General features: G+C 40.7%; 4 protein-coding genes across 4 annotated transcripts; 1 reads left to right on the forward strand and 3 right to left on the reverse strand.

Moving 5' to 3' along the window:
* Positions 1-6,552: 6,552 nt before the first annotated feature.
* LOC122869641 (zona pellucida sperm-binding protein 3-like) lies at positions 6,553-9,845 on the reverse strand. The gene is made up of 8 exons (XM_044182807.1): positions 9,384-9,845; positions 8,508-8,635; positions 8,222-8,325; positions 7,933-8,110; positions 7,540-7,657; positions 7,197-7,288; positions 6,906-7,024; positions 6,553-6,729 (listed from the first exon to the last, which is right to left on the reverse strand). The coding sequence occupies exons 1-8, from the start codon at positions 9,702-9,704 to the stop codon at positions 6,641-6,643; spliced, it is 1,149 nt and encodes a 382-aa protein (XP_044038742.1). The 5' UTR covers positions 9,705-9,845; the 3' UTR covers positions 6,553-6,640.
* A 279-nt stretch (positions 9,846-10,124) lies between these two features.
* On the forward strand, positions 10,125-11,698 carry ufsp1 (UFM1-specific peptidase 1 (non-functional)). The gene has a single exon (XM_044182810.1). The coding sequence runs from the start codon at positions 10,394-10,396 to the stop codon at positions 11,132-11,134; it is 741 nt and encodes a 246-aa protein (XP_044038745.1). The 5' UTR covers positions 10,125-10,393; the 3' UTR covers positions 11,135-11,698.
* A 323-nt stretch (positions 11,699-12,021) lies between these two features.
* On the reverse strand, positions 12,022-13,913 carry si:dkey-85k7.10 (endonuclease domain-containing 1 protein). Its single transcript, XM_044182808.1, has 2 exons — positions 13,280-13,913; positions 12,022-12,766 (listed from the first exon to the last, which is right to left on the reverse strand). The coding sequence occupies exons 1-2, from the start codon at positions 13,799-13,801 to the stop codon at positions 12,185-12,187; spliced, it is 1,104 nt and encodes a 367-aa protein (XP_044038743.1). The 5' UTR covers positions 13,802-13,913; the 3' UTR covers positions 12,022-12,184.
* Positions 13,914-14,509: 596 nt separating this feature from the next.
* Positions 14,510-19,068, reverse strand: LOC122870671. Its single transcript, XM_044185034.1, has 4 exons — positions 18,827-19,068; positions 17,551-18,165; positions 15,493-15,876; positions 14,510-15,323 (listed from the first exon to the last, which is right to left on the reverse strand). The coding sequence occupies exons 1-4, from the start codon at positions 19,010-19,012 to the stop codon at positions 14,730-14,732; spliced, it is 1,779 nt and encodes a 592-aa protein (XP_044040969.1). The 5' UTR covers positions 19,013-19,068; the 3' UTR covers positions 14,510-14,729.
* Between the last annotated feature and the right edge of the window lie 1,506 nt (positions 19,069-20,574).

Raw genomic sequence — 20,574 nt, forward strand, 5'->3', positions numbered from 1 at the left:
CCTTGAAATTTCCTGGAAGTCCCCTCTGTGTGTCATAGAGGACGGGGTGTCTTCCAGGGGCTACAGGAGGCTTTTCCATCAGACAGGAAGTAAAAGTATGTTTACATATGCATTATCAGGAGCCAACATGCAATGTCAAGTCACACAAATACTTGGAGAGTCACACAAATACTTGGAAAGTCTGATAAAAGTTACCAAGTGTACACGTTTGCATGTTTACTATTTCATGAGCCTATGTAAGGTGCGTGTACGGCACGCATACACGCGTGGGTACACAAGTGCACACACAAAATTACTGAAAATATTTGAATTGCAAAAAGAAATGATTAACAACATTAATTTATTTATTTATTTATTAAATAATCTGTGTGATTATTTACACTAGTACATTACTTTGTAACCAAGAGGGAAAAAAAAACAAAAAAAAAACGAACAACATTTCTGGATTTTTACCTTCTGTCCGTTCTCAAAATTATGATGCCAATGCCAAAAATGTGACGCGCTAAATGGAGGACTAATATGCATTTAATATAAATTGACTGCAATGTTTTTCAGGTATTTAAATATTCTACTCATAAGTATGGGTCATTTTCTAGGCACTCTTTTCTAAGTTTCCATATTTATATCTATACTCCTGTTATGAGTCAGCTTTAATGCTACACGGTCACCGCGGTGCTAAACTGAAGACAATGTTGACAGATTGTTGCACTGTTTGCTCAAAGGGCTGTTTGCTTTTGTCTGAGCCAACATGAGAGAGAGAGGAGAGGGAGACAAGGTACGTGCTGCGAGCCATGCTTCGTGACCAGGGCAGGGGATTAGGGTGGGAGGTGAGGGATGTGTGGGGAATGCGGGGGCAGGGGAGTCCAGTCACAGTGACTCCTTGGTTGGAATGGGACACAGTTACTGAATTTAGGATCATTTAAAAAAGGGGGTGATGTGAAGTTGGGGATGGACCCAAATGCTCTTTCCCTGTGCCTCAATAACACTTAATAAACAAAGATGACCAGGGGTGATGCAAACAACCTAAAAAGTGCACAGTGGTTACGTTGGAGTGTGTATTTGTGTGTGTGTTTTGCTTTCTCATCCAGGTTTTGGGCTGGCAGCCAGCTAGGTCTACTCCTCTGGCGCGACACAAGACAGGAAGCTGACATAAAAGAATGGGGGGACTGACTGTGAGGGACACAGGAGCCAAGACAGGAGCCAAGACAGTAGACACTGACGAGGTCGGAAGTTATTGTTTCAGCTTACAGGCATCCACGGTGACAAAAATCTTATCACTCTATTGAACTTATTGTGATCCCATGGTGATGGCCACAAGTGTGGAGAGCATTCCTGGAGAGGAACCTAATTGCTTGAGTTTCTCCCTGCCCAAAGGCTGTCATTTGGAGTAAAACATTTAACCCCCTAAATACTCCAGTGGAGCTAATTGCTGGCCAACACAACACTGTGGTTGCAAAAAAAGACAACAGGCGTGTAACTGTTTAGACCGCTCCTTTTGCAACTATTCCTGAAGAATATAAAGAGATGTGTTTCAGCTTCCCTGGCTAAAATTGGGTTAACAAGACTAAGGGTCTGTCCCAATACCCACACTTGCCATCTTGAGCACTGAAGTGTGCGTTCACGTGCCTCTACAGCCATGCTAGCGGCTCTGGGAGGCTGTATTTGGCACAGCTTTGAGCTACATGCTATTGCCAGAATGCTAAAAAGCTCACAATGACAATGCCAACACGCTGATGTTTAGCAGGTATAATGGATCAGCATATTAGCATGCTACGGGATGGGAATGTCAGTTATTTGTTATATTAGTATATAGTCATAAACCAAATAACTGGATAAATTAAAATTTTGACCTGATCATGGCGCCAGAGGAAAAGCAAAGGGAAAAACAAAAGTTATTACAAATCCTCCTGACAGGGAAATGTCTGTATCAACTTTTAAGGAAAGCCATCCAATAGTCTCAAATGTCACCCTGTTGGTGGCGCCGGAGGATGGTCAGGGGATCACCAAAGTAATTAGGATTCATCCTCTGGGCATACATTGTCTAGGAACCATAAATGTCTGTACAAAATATTGTGTCAATTCATTTGGTATTTTATTTCCCAGGATACGCAAAAACTTTGATCTGCTGGGGGCGCTAGATGAAAAGTCAGGGATCACCAAATTCATTAGGATTCATCCTCTGGGCACCATGGATACGTGAACCCAATTTTATGGCAATCCATCCAATAATAGCCGAGACATTTCACTAGAGAAAAATAGTTAGGCAATCACCAAAATTGGTAAGTTTCATCCTCACGGGACCATGAATGGCTTTACAAAATTTCATGGCAATCCATTACATAGCTGTTGAGACATTTCAGTCTCCATAGAGCCACGACACTAACATGGCTAAAAACTATTAATGCAATAGTCATTCCATTCCTCAAGACCAAGAGTACTGTTTTCTGCGCAGCCAAATATTTCATTAAATAGATCTGGCATCTTGTTTAAATTGGTCCCTATTAGACGGTTAGAATACAATCAACACTACGCAATATTGGAAACCACTGCTTGATAACTTCTCTCTGAATTCTTACTTTAAAAGCACTCATCCCGTTGCTTACACTCGACTACCTTTGCATTTCTGGTTCATTTACAAAGCACTGCTCTGAACCAGGGTGCACGGTGGCAGAGCGGCTACAGCTCCTGCCGTTGGCCACTGTCCAGGGTGTGCCCTGCCTAAGGCCGAAGTCACTGGGATAGGCTCCAGTCACCCGCGACTTCTAACGGGGACCAAGCGGTAGAAAATGGATGGATGGATGGATGCTCTGAACCATACCTGCCTTAAATACTGTACCATTTAACCGTCTGACACCAACATCACATCCTTTCGCTGACCATGCCCCCCCCCCCCTTCATCTTTGGCACCCAAGAATATGCACCTCATGTCTTCGATCTTTAGATATTTCCCTATTCTTCTGCTGCCCTGTGAGCAATTCTCTGGCTGTATCATCAGGTCATCTCCCTGTTGCCAAGCTGCCTTGTGTGGTATTTCCTCTGGCCTAGCCGTCCCTAGCCTCACACCTGTTATCCAGTGGCCCTCTCATCACTTGTCATTCCCACTTCACGCTCGTCCATCCTCTTTTGACTGTACGCCCTGTACTGCTTGAGACTGCAGGTTTTACATTTCACCTCAACCTTTCACCTCCATTTGTATTCTGTACAATGTGGGTATAAATATATATTACAAAGAATGTCTCCTTACATTTGCACACATTGATTTTGACTCTCTTAGTTTGTCTGGTTGGGTCATTTACACATTCATGTTCAGCAGACAAAACAGACAACTTACTGGCAACATAAGCCTGACAGACAATGGGAAAATTATCTAACATTAAGTGATAATCTGATAACTCCAGTATATGTGTGCTTTCAAAATGTAAAGCCATAGGAAGTGGAGTATAAACACTAAAGCATTATTCGAGGCTCGACATCTCCCTTGTGCCTTGCTCTTGCTTACCCTTCTCCATTTGCAACAAAAGAAAATAATACATACTGTATATTCCAATGCAACCTCACTGTTTGGACTCAACCCATGTCTTGTTTTGCATCCAACTAAAATACCATTTGCTTTCTTTCTGCTATCTAACCCACCTTGTTTTTTCTCTTACTGCATCTGCTCCACACTGCCTGGCTGCAGTGTGAAAGAACATACTTCCCATTAGGTATGTTGTCTCTCACCATACTAATCTCTGAGTGTGCATTTCATTTTGGCAGTACAATTGATTCTAGTAAAACTGGCAGTCCTGTTTTGTGTCCACGTTAACAAGTCAGTATTTCTTTAAATGAAGACCACCCACTGATAAAAACCCTGATGCTTCCTGTTAACAGCAACGATAGCTGTAGCTACATGTCTACCCTTCCATTTCAGTATTTAGAATTCTTGTAGGAATGTGCATATTAACCTGGGACATTTATCAATTACAAAAAAATTGTTGGGACTTCTGCCCAGAATAGGGACACTGTGGACCATGGGCTGGTGCAGCCAGGCAAACACCTGAGAGGCGAGTGACCCCAGTACCAGCAAAGCAATATGTTGGGGCCAGGTGCACTTAACTGGCTGGCATGTCAGAGTCGTTAAGATTCACGAGTCAAGATGCAGATGGGTCTTAAATTGCCTGGGAAGAGATTTCAGGACGAAATTATTAAAATGGCACAGCCATGTGGACTAACAACCCACACATGACCTAACCACATTCAAGCAAAACGTCTTCAAGCACCTAAGCAAGTCCAGTTGCCTTTGACTAACCAGGAGCCAGGACTTTGACACCAGAGACCGGGGTTCACATCCATGTTGTTAGATTCAGCACTTTAGTTAAGGTTAGGGAACGATCCTGGTTTTGGTTAAATGTTAATAAAGTAAACATGGCTTGTGTTCAAGTCACATTTGACTGTTTCAATATTTAACCAAGAACCTGATCTTTCCCAAACTTTAACCAAGTGCTGCGAGTGCCGAAACAATAACATTACCAAAAAATGAATCATGCTTTAGATGCTACATGCGGATATTGCATTGTCAATAAATGTTTTGCAAATACATTCAGTATCAACATTTTGCCACTTGTAATGATTAACAATATCTCCTCATTATGTTGCTAAAAAATGTAAATGTTTGCTGTTAAAAATTAAAAGTATGTAAGAGTAATTTCTAGGAGACAGGGTTGCCGTTTTCTGAACCTAAACAATGGTCAAAATGGTGATACGCATTAACCCCAAACGTCAGGGTTACTCTGGAGTACTAGTGTTTGCAAGCCATTTAGCCCCTATGTAGTTAAACGTCAAAGCTTTGTTTGCATCTTAAACAGTACGGCTAATCTTGTCCAAGGCGGTCGCTAAAGTCAGCTGCTCCTCTTTGTGACACATGAATGGGATGTCATAGCACAACCAAAGTAGTATCCAGCTCAATGATGTTGAGATTGTATTTTTGCTGATTTCATCCTTGTAGCACTATCAGGGCAAGGTCTCGCTTGCACACTGGAGCAGTTTGCAGGAGATAGTAATGCAGCCGACTAAAGGAGACACCAAAAACACAAACATAAAACATTATTGGACTGGCCATGCCAAGACCAACACTCGAAACCTACCAAAGTTCCCATATTACTCACTGTACACTGTTACAAAAACAGAAGAAATAAAAAGCCACTGATGTCTAAGTGAAACTCAGGCAACTCTTCCAACAAAGAATATAACTAGAGTATTATAGTTTCTGTATATAGCTGCTGTTCCAACCCCAAGCTTACAACATTTCACAACAAAGCCTAACACCACAGAAGTTAATGCAACTGCTCAGTTTCAACTATTCCATTCACAAACTGATTCACTTAACTGATCTTTGGAGCAATTTTAAGAAAATCATTTTGGATGAGAGGTCCAGCAAAGATCCTGTTTAAAACTGAATCATTAATATTAATTAGCCATTAATACAATGGCTAATTTTCAGGGATACAGATCAAGAAGTACTGTAGTCCTGAAATCTTCCCATTTGGTCTGTCACGTTTCCTCTCAAGGGACCAGACAAGTATTTCTACTGCAGACAGGGGATGTAAAGCACAGAGAGTACATGGCTGCATAGCGGTCCCATTCTTACTCCACTGTCTGTTTATTCTAGTGTGCTTGTTGCCTCAGAGATATTTTAGGTTCCATTGAAGTTCTTCGGCCTCTTTGTAGAAATTCCTCGTGGGTTTGTTTTCATGGCTATCAATTTTCATGGCTGAATGAAAAACTACCCATTCTTCAGTCATGGTGAAACTACCTGGTCTGTCTCAGACGAGACACACATTTATAAACAGGATTTCTGTCCTCATCTCAAAGACATTTAAAAGTCTAAAGACAAATAGGTTAAAGCCCCTAAAATGCATTTATAATAGTAACTTCAACTTATCATTCATAAATTAATGTTTATAGTATAATGTACAAAATAATTGGGAAAATTGGTCTGTTTGTTAGATTTGTTTCTCCTGGGGTCGGGTACAACTTCCTCAAAGTATGCATGACTGACTGACCTGTTTTGGTTTAGGAGCATTGTCAGTCAAAACAGATCTGGCTCACTGCGCTGGCATACAGCATGGAAGTGTTATACTACATGACAGAGTTCAGACGGTTTGCAGCATGATATTGTACTTGGAATTACAGAAACAAAATTGGGAAGTATCATTTAATTGATACTGTCTGAGATGATGGACACATCTTTTCCCAGAGAAGAAACATAACTCTTCACCTTACATAAGTTTATTCAAGTCCACTACTCGGTTTACATTATGGCAGTGTCATCTCTTCTGCCAACATTTTCTGTCTGTAGTCGGCAGTGGTGTATGGATGAGCTTTTATGATAGCTACAGTAAAAATACTGCTGCAAAAGTTCAAAGTAAATCAAAACCTAAATCACATGTATGGACTTTAAATGGGTTTTGTAGGTGCCTCCAGGTATAAAATCAGTGGAGCCAATACTATAGCTTGCAACTATACATTTTTAGAATACAAATTTCAACTTTTACGAGTCAGAGAAAAACAATATGTGATGGATGCTTTATTGATAAACTCCCTTGGTTTTGGTCTTGACAATCCCTGTACCCACCTAATTGTAAAGTTGGAAAAAGGCTCTTTAGCGACTGACTGACAGACGGCCTGTCCAATGGGAGTGTGGCAGGGTGTGAAGTGGCCCGACTGTTGTGTCCGCCTCGTGCTTCTTTTCTGTCAAAAATACATATACAACTGGCTTAGTAACCATGTAATTGCACAGGCTACTGTATGTATACATCAAATACACAAGTTGTTATGGTCCTGCTATCGTTTGCATTCAGCACAACTGGTAAAAATAACCTCCAAAATTGTGTAGGCTGCTTTTGTTTTGTGAAGGGCTGAGCAACCTGTATCTGGTTGAGTTGTGTGACCGGTGTAGCCACTGTTCTCCTCTTCAGTCTGTCTAAAGCAGTCATCAGAGTCACAGCATTCACACAGAGCATTGTCTCCCTCTGTGGCACGCCAGCTGAATGACAGAGAAACATCTTGATAATACACCTCAGTCGTGATGAACCAGCTAATAAAATACACTTTACACCAGTGGATGTTATAAACTGAAACTGAAAATCACATATTAAGACCAAATCATGATGAACTGATTCAACAACTGTATGTCACCAACAGTTTGGCAGCCTAACCTGAATGTGGGCTGATGGAAGAAGCAGGCTTTGTCAAGATGGGTATGTGAGTTTTGTTTCAGAGTGGCCCTGAGGCGGCAGCTGATGAACATCTAGAAAGCCAAATCAATAAAGTACGTTTGTAGCATTTCAACAATATTATAAATATCTTTAGGCCTTGATCAATTAAAATTGCATATGTTAAATGTCTGACAAACATGCTATAGATGCAATAGGAAGAGTAATAAAATGAGCGCAATACATTACACAAATAGCACCCTTTGTGCTAAAATTATGACTCCAATGACAATTATTATCATTCAGAATGTAATGAACTGGCTACTGTCCAATGAGATGTTGTTACCTGTTCCCCAGACTGCTGATTGAAGTGGAAGGCTTGGACACTGAAGCACTGTCTGTTACCTTGCTCCCTATGGAGGAATTTAGATGAAGACCCCGGCAATACACTGTCCATAAGACATCTGCAATGGAGGAGCAACGCATGCTGAAATGACTCCATGAATGACATCAAATTTAGACATGATGTGTCAAACCTAGCTTCCCTTCCACCCTAGTCAAATAAATGTTGAAAGATGACCAAACTCAGCTGTGAGGATCCATTCAATAGATTTAATCTTACATTTGAATCCTTGGATTTAGCACTGTGTCATATAATTTTTATGTACTGAACTATCCACAAATGCGTGTTATTTTATTGCGTAACTTTTTTTTTTTTTAGTCAGAAGGAAAGATTCACCCATGCTTAGTGATAAACTTGTAGCTTGGCAAGGAGAGGGGGTCAGGCTTCAACGTCGCGACACAGTAGTCGACATACAGAGTAAGAGGAGGGTGCAGAGGGGCCTCCACACTGGCCTCCAAAAACACTGCTTCCCCCTGCTGATACACTGAGGAACTACGTAGAGAGGTACAGTCATCTGCATAAGAACAAACAGACTTTATTTCCCCCTGTCCCAATTGCATATGGATTCCAGATAGAAACAATCTTCCATTGATACAGTCTAGATTCAATGAGATAGTGGTTTCACCTGCCATGGTACGAAGGGAGAAGTGCAGAAAGCCAAAGACACTGAGAGTGGATGTCATGGGTTGCCAGGTTGGGGTTAATGGTTCTCCATTCACTGTCTGCTTTCTGTGCTCACACAAAGATAAGGCACAGGTTATACAATTACCAAGTATTGATGGCAGCTGACTGCAACTCCTGACTTTGTTCCTATAAAATATGATGCTGCATAAGAAACCTGAACCAAGGAAAATGTGTACTCTGTAGGTACACACGTGAGGATTCATACAATAATAGGGCATCTCTCTTACCTCTTATAATGGCACTCAACAGGTATTGCAATAGATGCCCCTCTAACTATCACACTGCCTGTAGAGGTGGGAACCACAGCAGGAAACAGTACCAGCTGGTTGGAGTACACAAGCCACTCACCACGAACCTGGATAGTAGCAATTATAAAGAAATGAATGAAACCATAAATGAAAAATACCAACATTTGCTTAGATTCCCTGCAGCCATATTATATGTTTGGTATTATGATTGCAAAAGAAAGCAATGAATTTTTTTATCTGACAATGGTCTATGACCGAAATTATGCATTTTAAATAAACTTAGTGCTTACTTTCGTTTGCAGGATTTCGGTTTCCTACACACCTGACTAACAGGTGTGTGAATTAGACTGCATTCAATTAGATGGTTGTAGGATTGCAAAACGCCTAAATTAGCTAGTCCAAAAACATGAGGAGTTGTTTATGTCTAACGTAAAATATGGATACAAGTGTTACTACTGGAGAGCTAAACTCTTTAATGCAGGAGGTACTGTGGCTCCAGTAATAGGCCTTTTTTCCCCACTGTAGGAAAAGCACAGGTGTAAATACCATGGCTGTAAATGTCAACAGTACGGAGCCATCATAAATGTTATTAGTAACCTGTGGTCCTCCTCAAAATGCCTGCAATAAAAAAAGCCAAATCTTGATGCGAATAATCTAAATAATATTGTCATTTGTGGTACAGGATTGCATTATTATCAGAATGCATTAGACACATGAATACAGTGAGTTTCCCTCTAGTCATTTGTATCTTTCAGCCCAGTTTGTGCTTCAATATTAAAGTTTTTCATGTCTGACAGATTTTTGAAATTACACCAAATTTCTAACTTTTCCTCGCTTCCCTCTAAGTTCTCTTACACTGGACTCAGTTCCACATTCTTGTAGCCCTGCAGAGATGACCATTTCAGATTCAGACATTGGTCCCTTTGGTCCGCAGGAGGACCTCTGCTGTGTTGAGTTTGCTCCAAGTCGAAGATACTCAGGTTTGAACGGAATACGTCTCTCCTCGAAAAACTCTCGCTTTACTGTTATTCTCACTTTGACTTCTCCGCATTTTACTTCAAGTCTGACACTTTCCTGAGTTTCTACATCACCTTTTTCAGCAGAAGAAACGCCGCACACAGATAACCAAACCAAGAATAAGGAGACTAATCTTGTATATTTTACACTGGACGCCATTTTTTGACAAAGAAGAAAAAACGAGCTAGCGAATTAGCGTAAAATAAATTACAGGCAGGTGTGTTGATGCGTTGTGCTCGTGCACTGGATAGCGCTTATGCTCTCTTAAAAGACTGCTAAAAAAACCATTGTAAGTCTGAAATACCCATAAATATAAATAGCTTAAGCTAGGTCTTGAAACGATGAGCTTTTTCATTATGAAGATTTCATAAGAAAATATGATGTTTACTACAAAATCCCGACAACTATAAATCAACGCAAAATTTGCCGGTGGTGCGCATTTTCTGCTCTTTAATACTGCAGCTTTATTCCACTTTGTTTCTACAATTTAACAGCTAACACTAAGTCAGACTTTTTTTCCAAGATAGAAGAAATATAAAAGATTCCACTGATGAATGACTAAAAGTTATATTCGCAAGCATGAAACGGAGCTGACGAGAAGCTCCTGAAGGCATCAAGCATGAAACGGAGCTGACGAGAAGCTCGTGAAGGCATCATCAGCGTCGGTGGGAACAATGCTAAGGCGGAACTGAAGTATTATTGCAAGTGCACCGAAGGGACAGTTATTGCAGTTACAACGACAGACGACTGGATGAAAAATCCATGTTATGAACATTTGGGAACATTTTTTAAATCGAATGCATTAGTTTAAATGCGAAATGTGTGCTTGGTAGAGACCAATTGTAATCATGGATAAAATGGTTGTAGCAGTGGAATCTGAGGAGATTGACTGGGGAGGAAGTGGAACGGAAGAAGGGAAGATTATGAAGGAGACCAAAACTTTATCAAAGAATGTCCACACAGGTCTTCCTAATCCACTTGCAGATCCTGTGAAATGTTCTCTGATGAAAGGAGACTATCTCTACTTCCATTATGGCTGTGATGGACAAGATGACAGAGGCTGGGGATGTGGCTACCGCACTATTCAGACAATGGCTTCCTGGCTTTGCTATAACTGGTTTCCACTTAAGGACAAACACAGGCCTCCACCAAGCCTCCCAGAAATCCAGCAAGCCTTGGTCACCATGGGGGACAAACCAGACTCCTTCTCATGCTCCAGGGAGTGGATAGGAACATTTGAAGCCTCCCTGGTCCTTGACTATTTCTATGACGTTCCTTGTAAATTGGTACATGTTAGAGGCGGAGGGGCAGAGCTGGAGCATGATGCAGTGGAAGAGCTCCATCAGCACTTTGAGAAGCATGGATCTCCGGTCATGATGGGAGGGGACAGGGACAATTCTTCTAAGGGGATATTAGGGGTGTGCACTGGGGACAAGGGGAGCTACTTGCTAGTCCTTGACCCTCACTACTACGGATGTCAGCTGGAGAAGACAGAGCTGCAGAGGCGGGGATGGGTGGCGTGGAAGAGAGTATCATCTCTGGATCAGTCTTCATTTTATAATCTGTGTATGCCTCAGACTGCCAAGTGACAGAGCTTCTGTTTGAGACATACAAATTAATTATTATTTGTGAGGATGAACTATAGAAACGTGGGATTTCCTCATCTAGATGCAATGCAAAGTGTTTTATTGAGATAGACTTTGTACTGTATTGTCAGCATTTATGTTTTAAAAGGAGCTGTCGATGAAATCAATAATTACAACGTATTTGAAGAACAAACTGTTAAAACAACTTGATGATCAGTTTCTTCATTATTGCTCCATTAAAATCCTGTTGAATCTCAAATCTGCTTGGACATACATTTAAGTTTTTCTATCAGTGGTTTCTTTACTGGCTTCAAGTAAATGCCTTATAGCTAAAAGTAAATGCTTTAGTTTTTATTAATTTGTATTGCTTTAAATTATTTCCATGGTGTGAATATGCAAATTAAGATAATCAGCCCACGATTGTTTTAGTGAGAGCGGTTGTAGCACTATACACTGTCAATTCATCTTAGGCATTGCAAATGTAGAAACAGCTTCCTTTTCCAACAATATTTTTATCAATTAACACTTGATTTTATTAAAATAAAACTAAGATAAGATAGAACATTAGTTATTTTATTTGGACTATTATTGGTCTTTTGACATTCAATTAAGACGTTTTTCATTCAAAAATGCAAAAGATTCTATGGTTCCAGCTTCTCAAATATGAAGGTTTGCGGCTTTTCTTTGTTTTATATGTTTGTAAACTGAATATCTATCATTTTCAACTGTTGGTTTGACAAAACAACAAATCTTTGTTTTCCAAGACATTGTGATAGACATTTTTCACTAGGACTATTTTTTTTACAGACCAAATGATTCATCATGAAAATAATTGCAGTGTAATTGATTATGAAAATAATCATTATATGGACATTTGGACTTAAAGAGACTCCAATCAATTCCCATTTTATTGCTTACAATATATAATAGAATTTGACAACACATCTTAGTTCCATGTATATTGTGAGCTGCAAGAGCCCCAAACCTTTACCCCAAGTACCTTTCTAACACACTTTAAACTTGACTTATACCAGAGATCACGCCCACTTGATCTCAGTTATCTGGCACACAGTCATTATAGAAAATCTGAAAGTTCTTGTCCACATCCATCCTCCCCTTGAGAAATTTCTCCAGGTTCTTGAGAGGTACTTCCACCATGTGGTTGTTGACACGATCGTTCAGCCCATAAGCTCCAAACACAGGGAACTTGTACCGCACAAAGTATGGTGCATTTTGGTCAAACTCGGTGCAGCAGTAGGCTGACCACATGTACTCCGGTACAGCCACCCGGTCCAGGTTGTTGCGACGGATCGTGTGCCCGGATGTGGTGACCCCGGTGACCACAAAGGCTTTGCCACGGCAGTAGTTGTTGAGACGTTTGCGGATGAGGTCCTGGTGTTCCGACCAGGGACCCAAGTTGAACTCCCTGATCTGGGGTACCACATTTGTCAAGCTGTAGGTGGAGGCTTTGTCCAGAGGGTCAGCCTGATGCTCGTCAGGATTTAGCTGGCCACGTTCGTACTGAACCACATCAGCGTAGTCCTCCAGGACTGCCTGGGTGTCCTCAAAGTTCATGTGCATGCTTGAAGATTGGGGGAAGGGCTCCATGTTACTGCTGCTCTTTTCTGAGGCCAGCTATAGAGCGAGAGAAGAGAAGGAGAAGCATAATATTGCTGACAATTTAGTTGACAGTTTTATTACTTCTGAAAAGTTAAAGCAGAAAATAATTAATTGCTCATCATTGAGAGACTTTTTCACAGACTATTTGCCACATTCATAAAAAAAAACATTTGCAAGAGATGGTCATGGCAGCAGTATCTTGTTGAAATACCATTCATAGCCAATAAAGTGGCTTATCTCAAGCTTACCTTGTTGCCCGTAGCAACACTAATATAGTTGCCCCTGCTCGCAAATACTCGCTAAACTGCTCGTTAGCGAGTATTTGTTTTCTGTGTCTAAATAAAACCCTTGATAAATGTATATAAATTGATGTACATGTGGTATGTTTGACAGATAGTATACTGTATCTATATACGGAGAAAGCACACCTACCTATGATGGTTTTGGACTGAATCTCAGACTGAAAACAGACTTGTAATAAATCTAAACTAACATTTTGACTCAGATTAAGCTTGAAAGAACACTCACCTGGGGCTCAAACATCCAAGGGAAATCCACCTTCTTCTCCCCATCCGACTTCTTGAATGTATAGGCAGAATAGATGGGGATGTGTTTGTGGGGGTTATATAGAGTGACATAGCGGGGTTTATCCTCATACCTCTGGCAGATCTTCTTAAAGGAGTTGCTGAGGTAACCTCGGGGTGGAGTGCCCATGTACAGAGAGTCCTTACAGCGATCTGCATGGTTGAAGTCCCCCACCACTCCTGCCTGGGCCCCCTGTAGCAACACACAGGTCAGCATGGTCACGACAGCTGCCAGGAATAAGGCACAGTTTTCTGATGGAGGTATCATCACGGACGCTCTTTTTCCTTCACTCTTACAACTTTTATGTCCTTTCAGACCTCTCTGCGTCTGCTCGTGTGTCTCTAACCTGTAACACACCACGGCAAATCCACTATTGTCTAACAAGTACAGCCTCTGTCCCAGCTCTATCAGACTCAGCATTTCCCTTCTTGCCTCATCTGTACATCGAGCCAACTGGTCTCCCATTGTAAAGTCTTTTCCATATATGCAAAGTGCCACAAGTGTCGTAGCAGTAACTCAAAAGCAGTGAATGTTATCAATCATTGAGAGCATTTTATTACTGTGAACTGAGGAAAAGAATGATGCTGACTTGATACTCTCTGCACAAATAGCTTTAGTAATGACGTTTTGCATTCAGTTTTGTTTTTTACAGAGTAAGAATGAAAGAGAATGCACAAAATGTAGGTCAGGAAAAAACTGAAGGTATTGCAATGCCAATACATGTGTCAGAGAAGGAGATTGGATCTCTTATTTATGCTACAGTTCTTTTTACGCAAATCCAAAGCAGCCAGCTGTTTCAGCTGTGGCTTTGGAGGGGGAAAAACAGAAGTCTAGCATCTCTGCTGACCATCCTCAACCCTCTGAAGTCACTCACTTTACCCGGTATGAATACAAATGATAGAGGCTGAATTTTTGTAAGCTCAATTATAATGCTGGTGTTGCAATGTAGTATGTGATTGTTTCATGTAGGACAACGGGAAAAAGATAAAAGAATTTAAGGTGGGATGTATGATATCAATACCAGAAGAGGCCTTAAAGTGTTCATTTTAGAGTAGGCTGGCAGTTTTCATTTAAATATGTTACTCTTGTGAATGATAATAAGCAATCTGTATCACAGAAAGGTTCTTGGATGTGTCAAAATAAAGCTTCAAACACAGTTTAATTACTGTTTGCAAAGGTTTATTACTGCAAATTTGACAAAGCAGGTACATTTTTGTAAGTGTGTATTGTAAATTACATGTTAGCTCCTCCAATAGGCTATGGGCCTTTGTCACAGAAGACATTTTGATTTCACAGCAGGAAAAGCACAGGTGTAAATAAAAAATGTATCATGGCTGATGAACAGATTTTTAAGGCAAAATAGCACATAGCTGCCTTATAGCTAAATATTTCCCTATTCAGTTTTACTGGATGCTGGTGGGACACAGTCACCCACAAAGATCTGAAAGTTCTGGTCTACAAAGGTTGTCTTTTTGAGGAACTCCTTCAGCTTCTGGACAGAGATTTCCACCACTTCGTTGTTCTCCTCCTCATTGAGGCCATAGTGCGCAAAAGATGGGAACTTATAGCGCTCATTATAAGGTGCATTGTGGTCGTAGTCAACACAGCAATAAGCTGACCACAAGTACGTGGGCACTGCAATGCGGTTGATGTTTTGCCGGCGGATCATCTTCCCCGAGGTGGTGATACCTGTGACAATGTAAGCTGTTCCACGACAGTAGTTGTTAAGCCGTTTGCGGATGATGTGCTCCTGTTTGTTCCAGACTCTGTTGTTGAAATTGGGCCCCATGGGCACGACATTGGTGAGGGTGTAGGTGGAGGCCTTGTCATCAGGTTCGTCCTGATGCTCATCTGGGTTGAGGGTACCACGCTCGTAAAGGATGGCGTTTGTATAATCATCCAGGACAGCTTGGGCATCTTCAAAATTCATGTGCATGTAACCATGAGGGAAAGGCTGCATCTCATCTGTATCAGAGGATGTGGATAGCTGTGTAGGCAGACAGAGCCAGTGCAAATGAGAGGATGTGGATAGGATGGTAGAATATGATTACACAACATCTGCATTCATTTATTTGAATTTTGAAAAATTATAGCATGCTGTTTATGTTAAAAGACTTTCTTAGCATCTCATGTCCAAATTTTATATTTTTCTTTACCTGAGGTTCATACATCCATGGGACATCCACACATTTCTCCCCATCTGAGCGTTTGAAAGTGTAGGCAGAATAGACAGGTATGTGGTCCACAGTGTTGTACAGCGTCAGGTAGCGTGGCTTCTTGTTGTAACGTTGACAAATGAACTGGAGGGAGTGGTGCGCCAGCCCAGTCGGTGGTGTTCCCATGTAGAGGAATTCTCTGCACTCTGGAGACAACTCTTTTTCCACTCTCCCTCTTACCGCCGATGTTATTATGTTGACAAGCAAGAAAGCCATCTGCGCCCAAAATGCCATAGTCGGGAGAGCACTCTGGTGAGAGGTTACAGCTGTTAAATTGAAGTCAAGTATTGCTCTGTGAGCTGCTACAAATGATTGAATGTGTCTCTATATCTGCCCATGGAGCTCAGTAAAACAGCTAACACAGGTTTCACACTCTGCTCTCTGTAATCAGGACTCAGTATGCAAAACAATGCACTTCTTACACCTCAGCAGATCCACCCACAGCTAGAGGAACAGCTACAGTTGATAGCAAATAGCAAAGACATCAGTGTTTCTGTCACTGGTGGGGAAGAAGGTAGAAAAGGTCATCTTACCTCTTCTTAAACTCTACAAACCCATGCACCCCCTGCAGTAAAGCACTCCTCAAACACACAACATTTTATGTGCAATTCTAGTCAAGTTCCTATGGTTTTAAAAGCCATGTATGTCATGCTGAATTACAAGTTGTGCACTAGACAATTAGAATTTACTTTTTCAAATACCAGCATCTTGAATTTAAATATTTCACTCATTATAAGTGTAATATATTTTCAATGAAGCACTGGAATAAGACGATACAGAATAGTATGCTGATATCATCATGAACAATGTGAGTTTTAATTTAATTACTTACCTTGGACTTAACCTCTGTGATTCTCACTTACTGTTATGACTCATACCTCAGGAACACAGTTTCTATGTCACCATGTTGTCTATTATAATATTAAGGCGATAAACGGAATATGACAGGAACGTATTCTTAATTTTATAAGGTATAGAGGAATGAAAGAAGGGTCAGCAGTTGGCTCACCAAAGTTCATAGGTGTGATCAATCGGCTGACATTGACACTGTATCGCATGACCCATTGTATTTAATCCAGTGATTACATATGCGGTGCCTTGGCAGAAGTTATTGAGCCGTAAGCAAATGTTTTAGAGCTTGCTGAAAATCAGTATCCAGGGGTACACTGGTGTAGGTGAAGGCCTTGTCCACTGAGGTGCTGGTCAGGGTTTAGCTGGCCCCATGTAGCATTTGACTAAACTGTATTTTATTCAAACAGTGAAGCCATTATGTAGCTGTTGAATTGCTCACATAGGGATATGAACTTCTTACCAGTCATTAACTTGTCCAAAGGCTCTCACCCCCTTGGCCTGCTGTTATAAAAACCTTTGGGTAATACATTTGAAATTAACTCTTCCTTAAAAAGTACAACTTGCAATATAACTACAAGGAAATCTGGAGAAATGAAATTAGTTAGCGAACCTTATTTTGCAGATTAATTATGAAAACAAAGACAGGGTTATAAATACAGGATGATTTCACTACAAAATATGGGATGACCATAACATTTCATTTGGTGGGGAACAGTACAGACAGTCAAACAGACATAGACAGTGGTCTCTGAACCACATGTCATATCATGCATGTAACAAAGCTGTTTTGTTTTTTTATTTTATTTTATTCATGTTTTTTAGAGTGTTAACATGTGTTATTGACCTAAAACATTGTCAGTAATCAATGATTTCTATTATCAATTTTACAATTTTAGTAAAGATATAAAAAAACATGTCCACAATAAAAGTTATATCCTGTTTTAAATTGAATTAATTCACAATTAGTATTAGTCATACAATTGCTTTTTCCCTCGTTAATATAATTTCAATTGAATTTATTCCAAAACACGTGTAACCAGGACTACTTAACACTGCTGAGTTAGTTCTGTTTATACAGTACAGTACAGTATTTCATCATAGGCTTCATCCATGACTGTGCATCCAGTTCAATATGTCCCATCATACTGAAACACTGGTCAGGTCTCTCTTCTTCTTGAAGGTGTTTTCTGACACACAGCCCTTGTAGAAAATAGTCAGGTCACTGTCTATGTCTGTCTGGCTCTTCAGGAACCTCTCCAGAGTCTTCAGAGGGACTTCCACCACACTGTGTTCAGTCTTTTCATTCAGTGCATAGCCCCCATAACTAGGGAACATGAACCTGACCTCATAGGGAGAGTTACGGTCAAACCGTGGGCAGCAGTAAGCCAGCCACAAGTGTTTTGGGATTGCCAGGCGGTCCCTGTTTTCTCGCTGGATGGTTGCCCCAGAAACGGTCACCCCTGTCACCATGAAAGATTTGCCGTGGCAGAAGTTGTTGAGGCGACGGCGGATGATGTCCAAGTATGGGTTCCAAGAAGTGTCCAGGAAGTGTGGGATTAATGGGACTACATTGGTCAGAGTATATGTGGATGATTTGTCATCTGGCTCTGATTGGTGCAGGTCAGGATTCAGTGGACCACGTCTATATTCTACAGCATCAGTGTAGTCCTCCAACACAGCCTGGCTGACCTCAATCAGAGGGGGAGTGTCTTCAGTAAGGGGGAGTGCTCTCATGTTGCCACTCTCATCATCAGAAACCAGCTGTAGGGAAAAGAAATGAAAGATAATGTTGTCTTTATTTTGAAAGTGACACTTAAGCCAATGCAAAAAAGCTGTACCACTAATGTAATCTCTGACTGCAACAGGATTCCATTCAAAAAGTTCCCACTCAAATCTAATGTCAGTAATGATTTTTTCATCACAAGTTAATGGTCTCAGTAGTTAGTTTTACTTTTTCCAATGTATGGTCATGGTGATTTTTTGAGAGTGATATAAATCTAACTCAGCAAAAAAGCAAATAAGCGTATTTTCCAAAATGTTAATCTATTCCTTTAAAGAGAAGTTTGTTTGGGGGCATGTTTGAGTGATTGACAGGTGATTCAATGAATCAGGTCCAAATTCTGCCTCCAGTAACTGGCAAAATGGCAGCGAGCAGTAACCCCAAATCCAACCTTTAAAATGTCCCTGTGTAAACAGCTGTAATATGCTGATGTCGCCAACACTACTTCTGTTATTTTCTTAATTGTGTGCTGTTGTTTCTTTAATAACAAGCATACTGACTGATCTTTACTGCAAGAGTAACTAGAGTGAAATACAAACAGGGATTGTACTACAGTTGATCTTGATTTTGTCAGACAAAGTGTCATTATTGCCCAAAAAACATTCAGTTTCTCTCAGGCTTAACACTAAGTGCTCTCTCTACCTGTGGCTCATACATCCATGGTGTGTCCATCCTCCTCTTCCCATCAGACTTCTTAAAGATGTAGGCTGAGTAGAGGGGGAGGCGGCGACTGCTGTCATACAACGTGGCGTAGCGCAGTTTGTCTGCATACTTCTGGCAGATCTTCCTCAGGCTGGTCCCCTTCACCCCTGCTGGTGGTGCCTGCATGTAGAAAAATTGGCCGCAGTCTTTGAAGCTGTTGGACACACTGGCACTCACCAGGGGGGACGCGATCAGCAGGGAGAAGGATAGGACGCAGGTGCAAAACAGATGCAACATCACACAACTGGAGTAGATGAAAACAATGCGAAACCAGGTAATTTCCTCATCTGGGGTTTGACATGTCCTGCTTCACATCGCTATGAATGAAGAAATCCCATGTGGTGATGAGTAATGTCGTGTTTAATATGTTATCCTGTATTGGTGTTGCCTTCATAATCTAGTAAAGTGTAATGACTGTTGGACAGAGACTCAGTATGCAAAGCAGCAGCAGCTCAGAGTGGATCTATTGGCTGAATAGTTGACTTATCTGCTCCTACAATGTCTGTGCAGCCATGCATCTCTGCACAGGCTTCTGTCAGGCTGTGCACATGTTGTAACTCATCTCATAAATTCACTCTGTTCACTGTATTTACCTCATTTGATACAATAAAGCAATGCACTAGTATCTGTGCATCAATATGTATTACATACACTACTTTCTATTGTATATCTTACTTTGCCTTTGCACTGTTTGATCCTGTTGTATTTGGACCATCTGTGTCAGTATAAACTGTTTAAAAATCACATAAATCCCTTTGCAAGCATCACCCTGGATGAATAATATGTTTCTTATTATACTGTTTTTCTCCAGTCTTAAATGCAGTGAAACTTCAAAAGCTTCCCACAACTTGAATGTTCCCACCAACTTCTGCAAAATGAATTGGAGAGATTTTCAGTAACAGATGAGATGGGACATCTGTTACTGAATGGATGGGACAACATATCACAGACTCAGCTGTTCTATAACTTATACATTAGACATGTTATGATACAAATTCAAATGCTGCTGAGGCCACTTGTGGCTGTGGAGGACTGAAGGCACCTGAAACCGCTGGAGTCCAGCTGAACATTAAGACCTAGACTTGAACACCACATCACTCATAGTTGGGGGTACGCAGTGTGAAGCTGCCAGGACCGTCATGGGTCAGTTCAAGCAAGGACAAGTTCAGCTTCATTAACCAAGAATGGTGGAGCTCCTACTATAGGTGAGAAAAAAGATTTCTGTGTTCTGCAAATTACAGTATTTAAATAGATGTTTAGGTAAGACTTTATAATACGGCCCATCACGTACAGTGTAATTCTTCCCAATTTACAGTGTAATTATTTGTGCTAACAGTGTACCAGTACAGTTCGTACTACATACATGTAGGTATAAGGGAACAAGATGAGAAGTTAGGGAATAATATTTCAACTTTTTTTTTTACTTGGATGTTGCTTATTTAGTCATGAATATTTAATGTTATAGAGAAATTTGAAAGATTTGAAGCCAAGTTTTCAGGGGCTTAAAAAGTCTAGCCCAAATTTAATTCCATAGACTATCTAATAATGAAATTATGCAGAAATTATGCAAATTAATATCACAGTATTCATTTATTTTGTGTGTAATGCATGTAATGCTTTCTCTATGCTGTATGTTACATTATAAAACTGGTCAGATATTTGCTAATAAACATTTCAGTGGTAGTTTT

Source organism: Siniperca chuatsi, linkage group LG22 (assembly GCF_020085105.1).
Source record: "Siniperca chuatsi isolate FFG_IHB_CAS linkage group LG22, ASM2008510v1, whole genome shotgun sequence".
NCBI classification, from domain to species: domain Eukaryota; kingdom Metazoa; phylum Chordata; class Actinopteri; order Centrarchiformes; family Sinipercidae; genus Siniperca; species Siniperca chuatsi.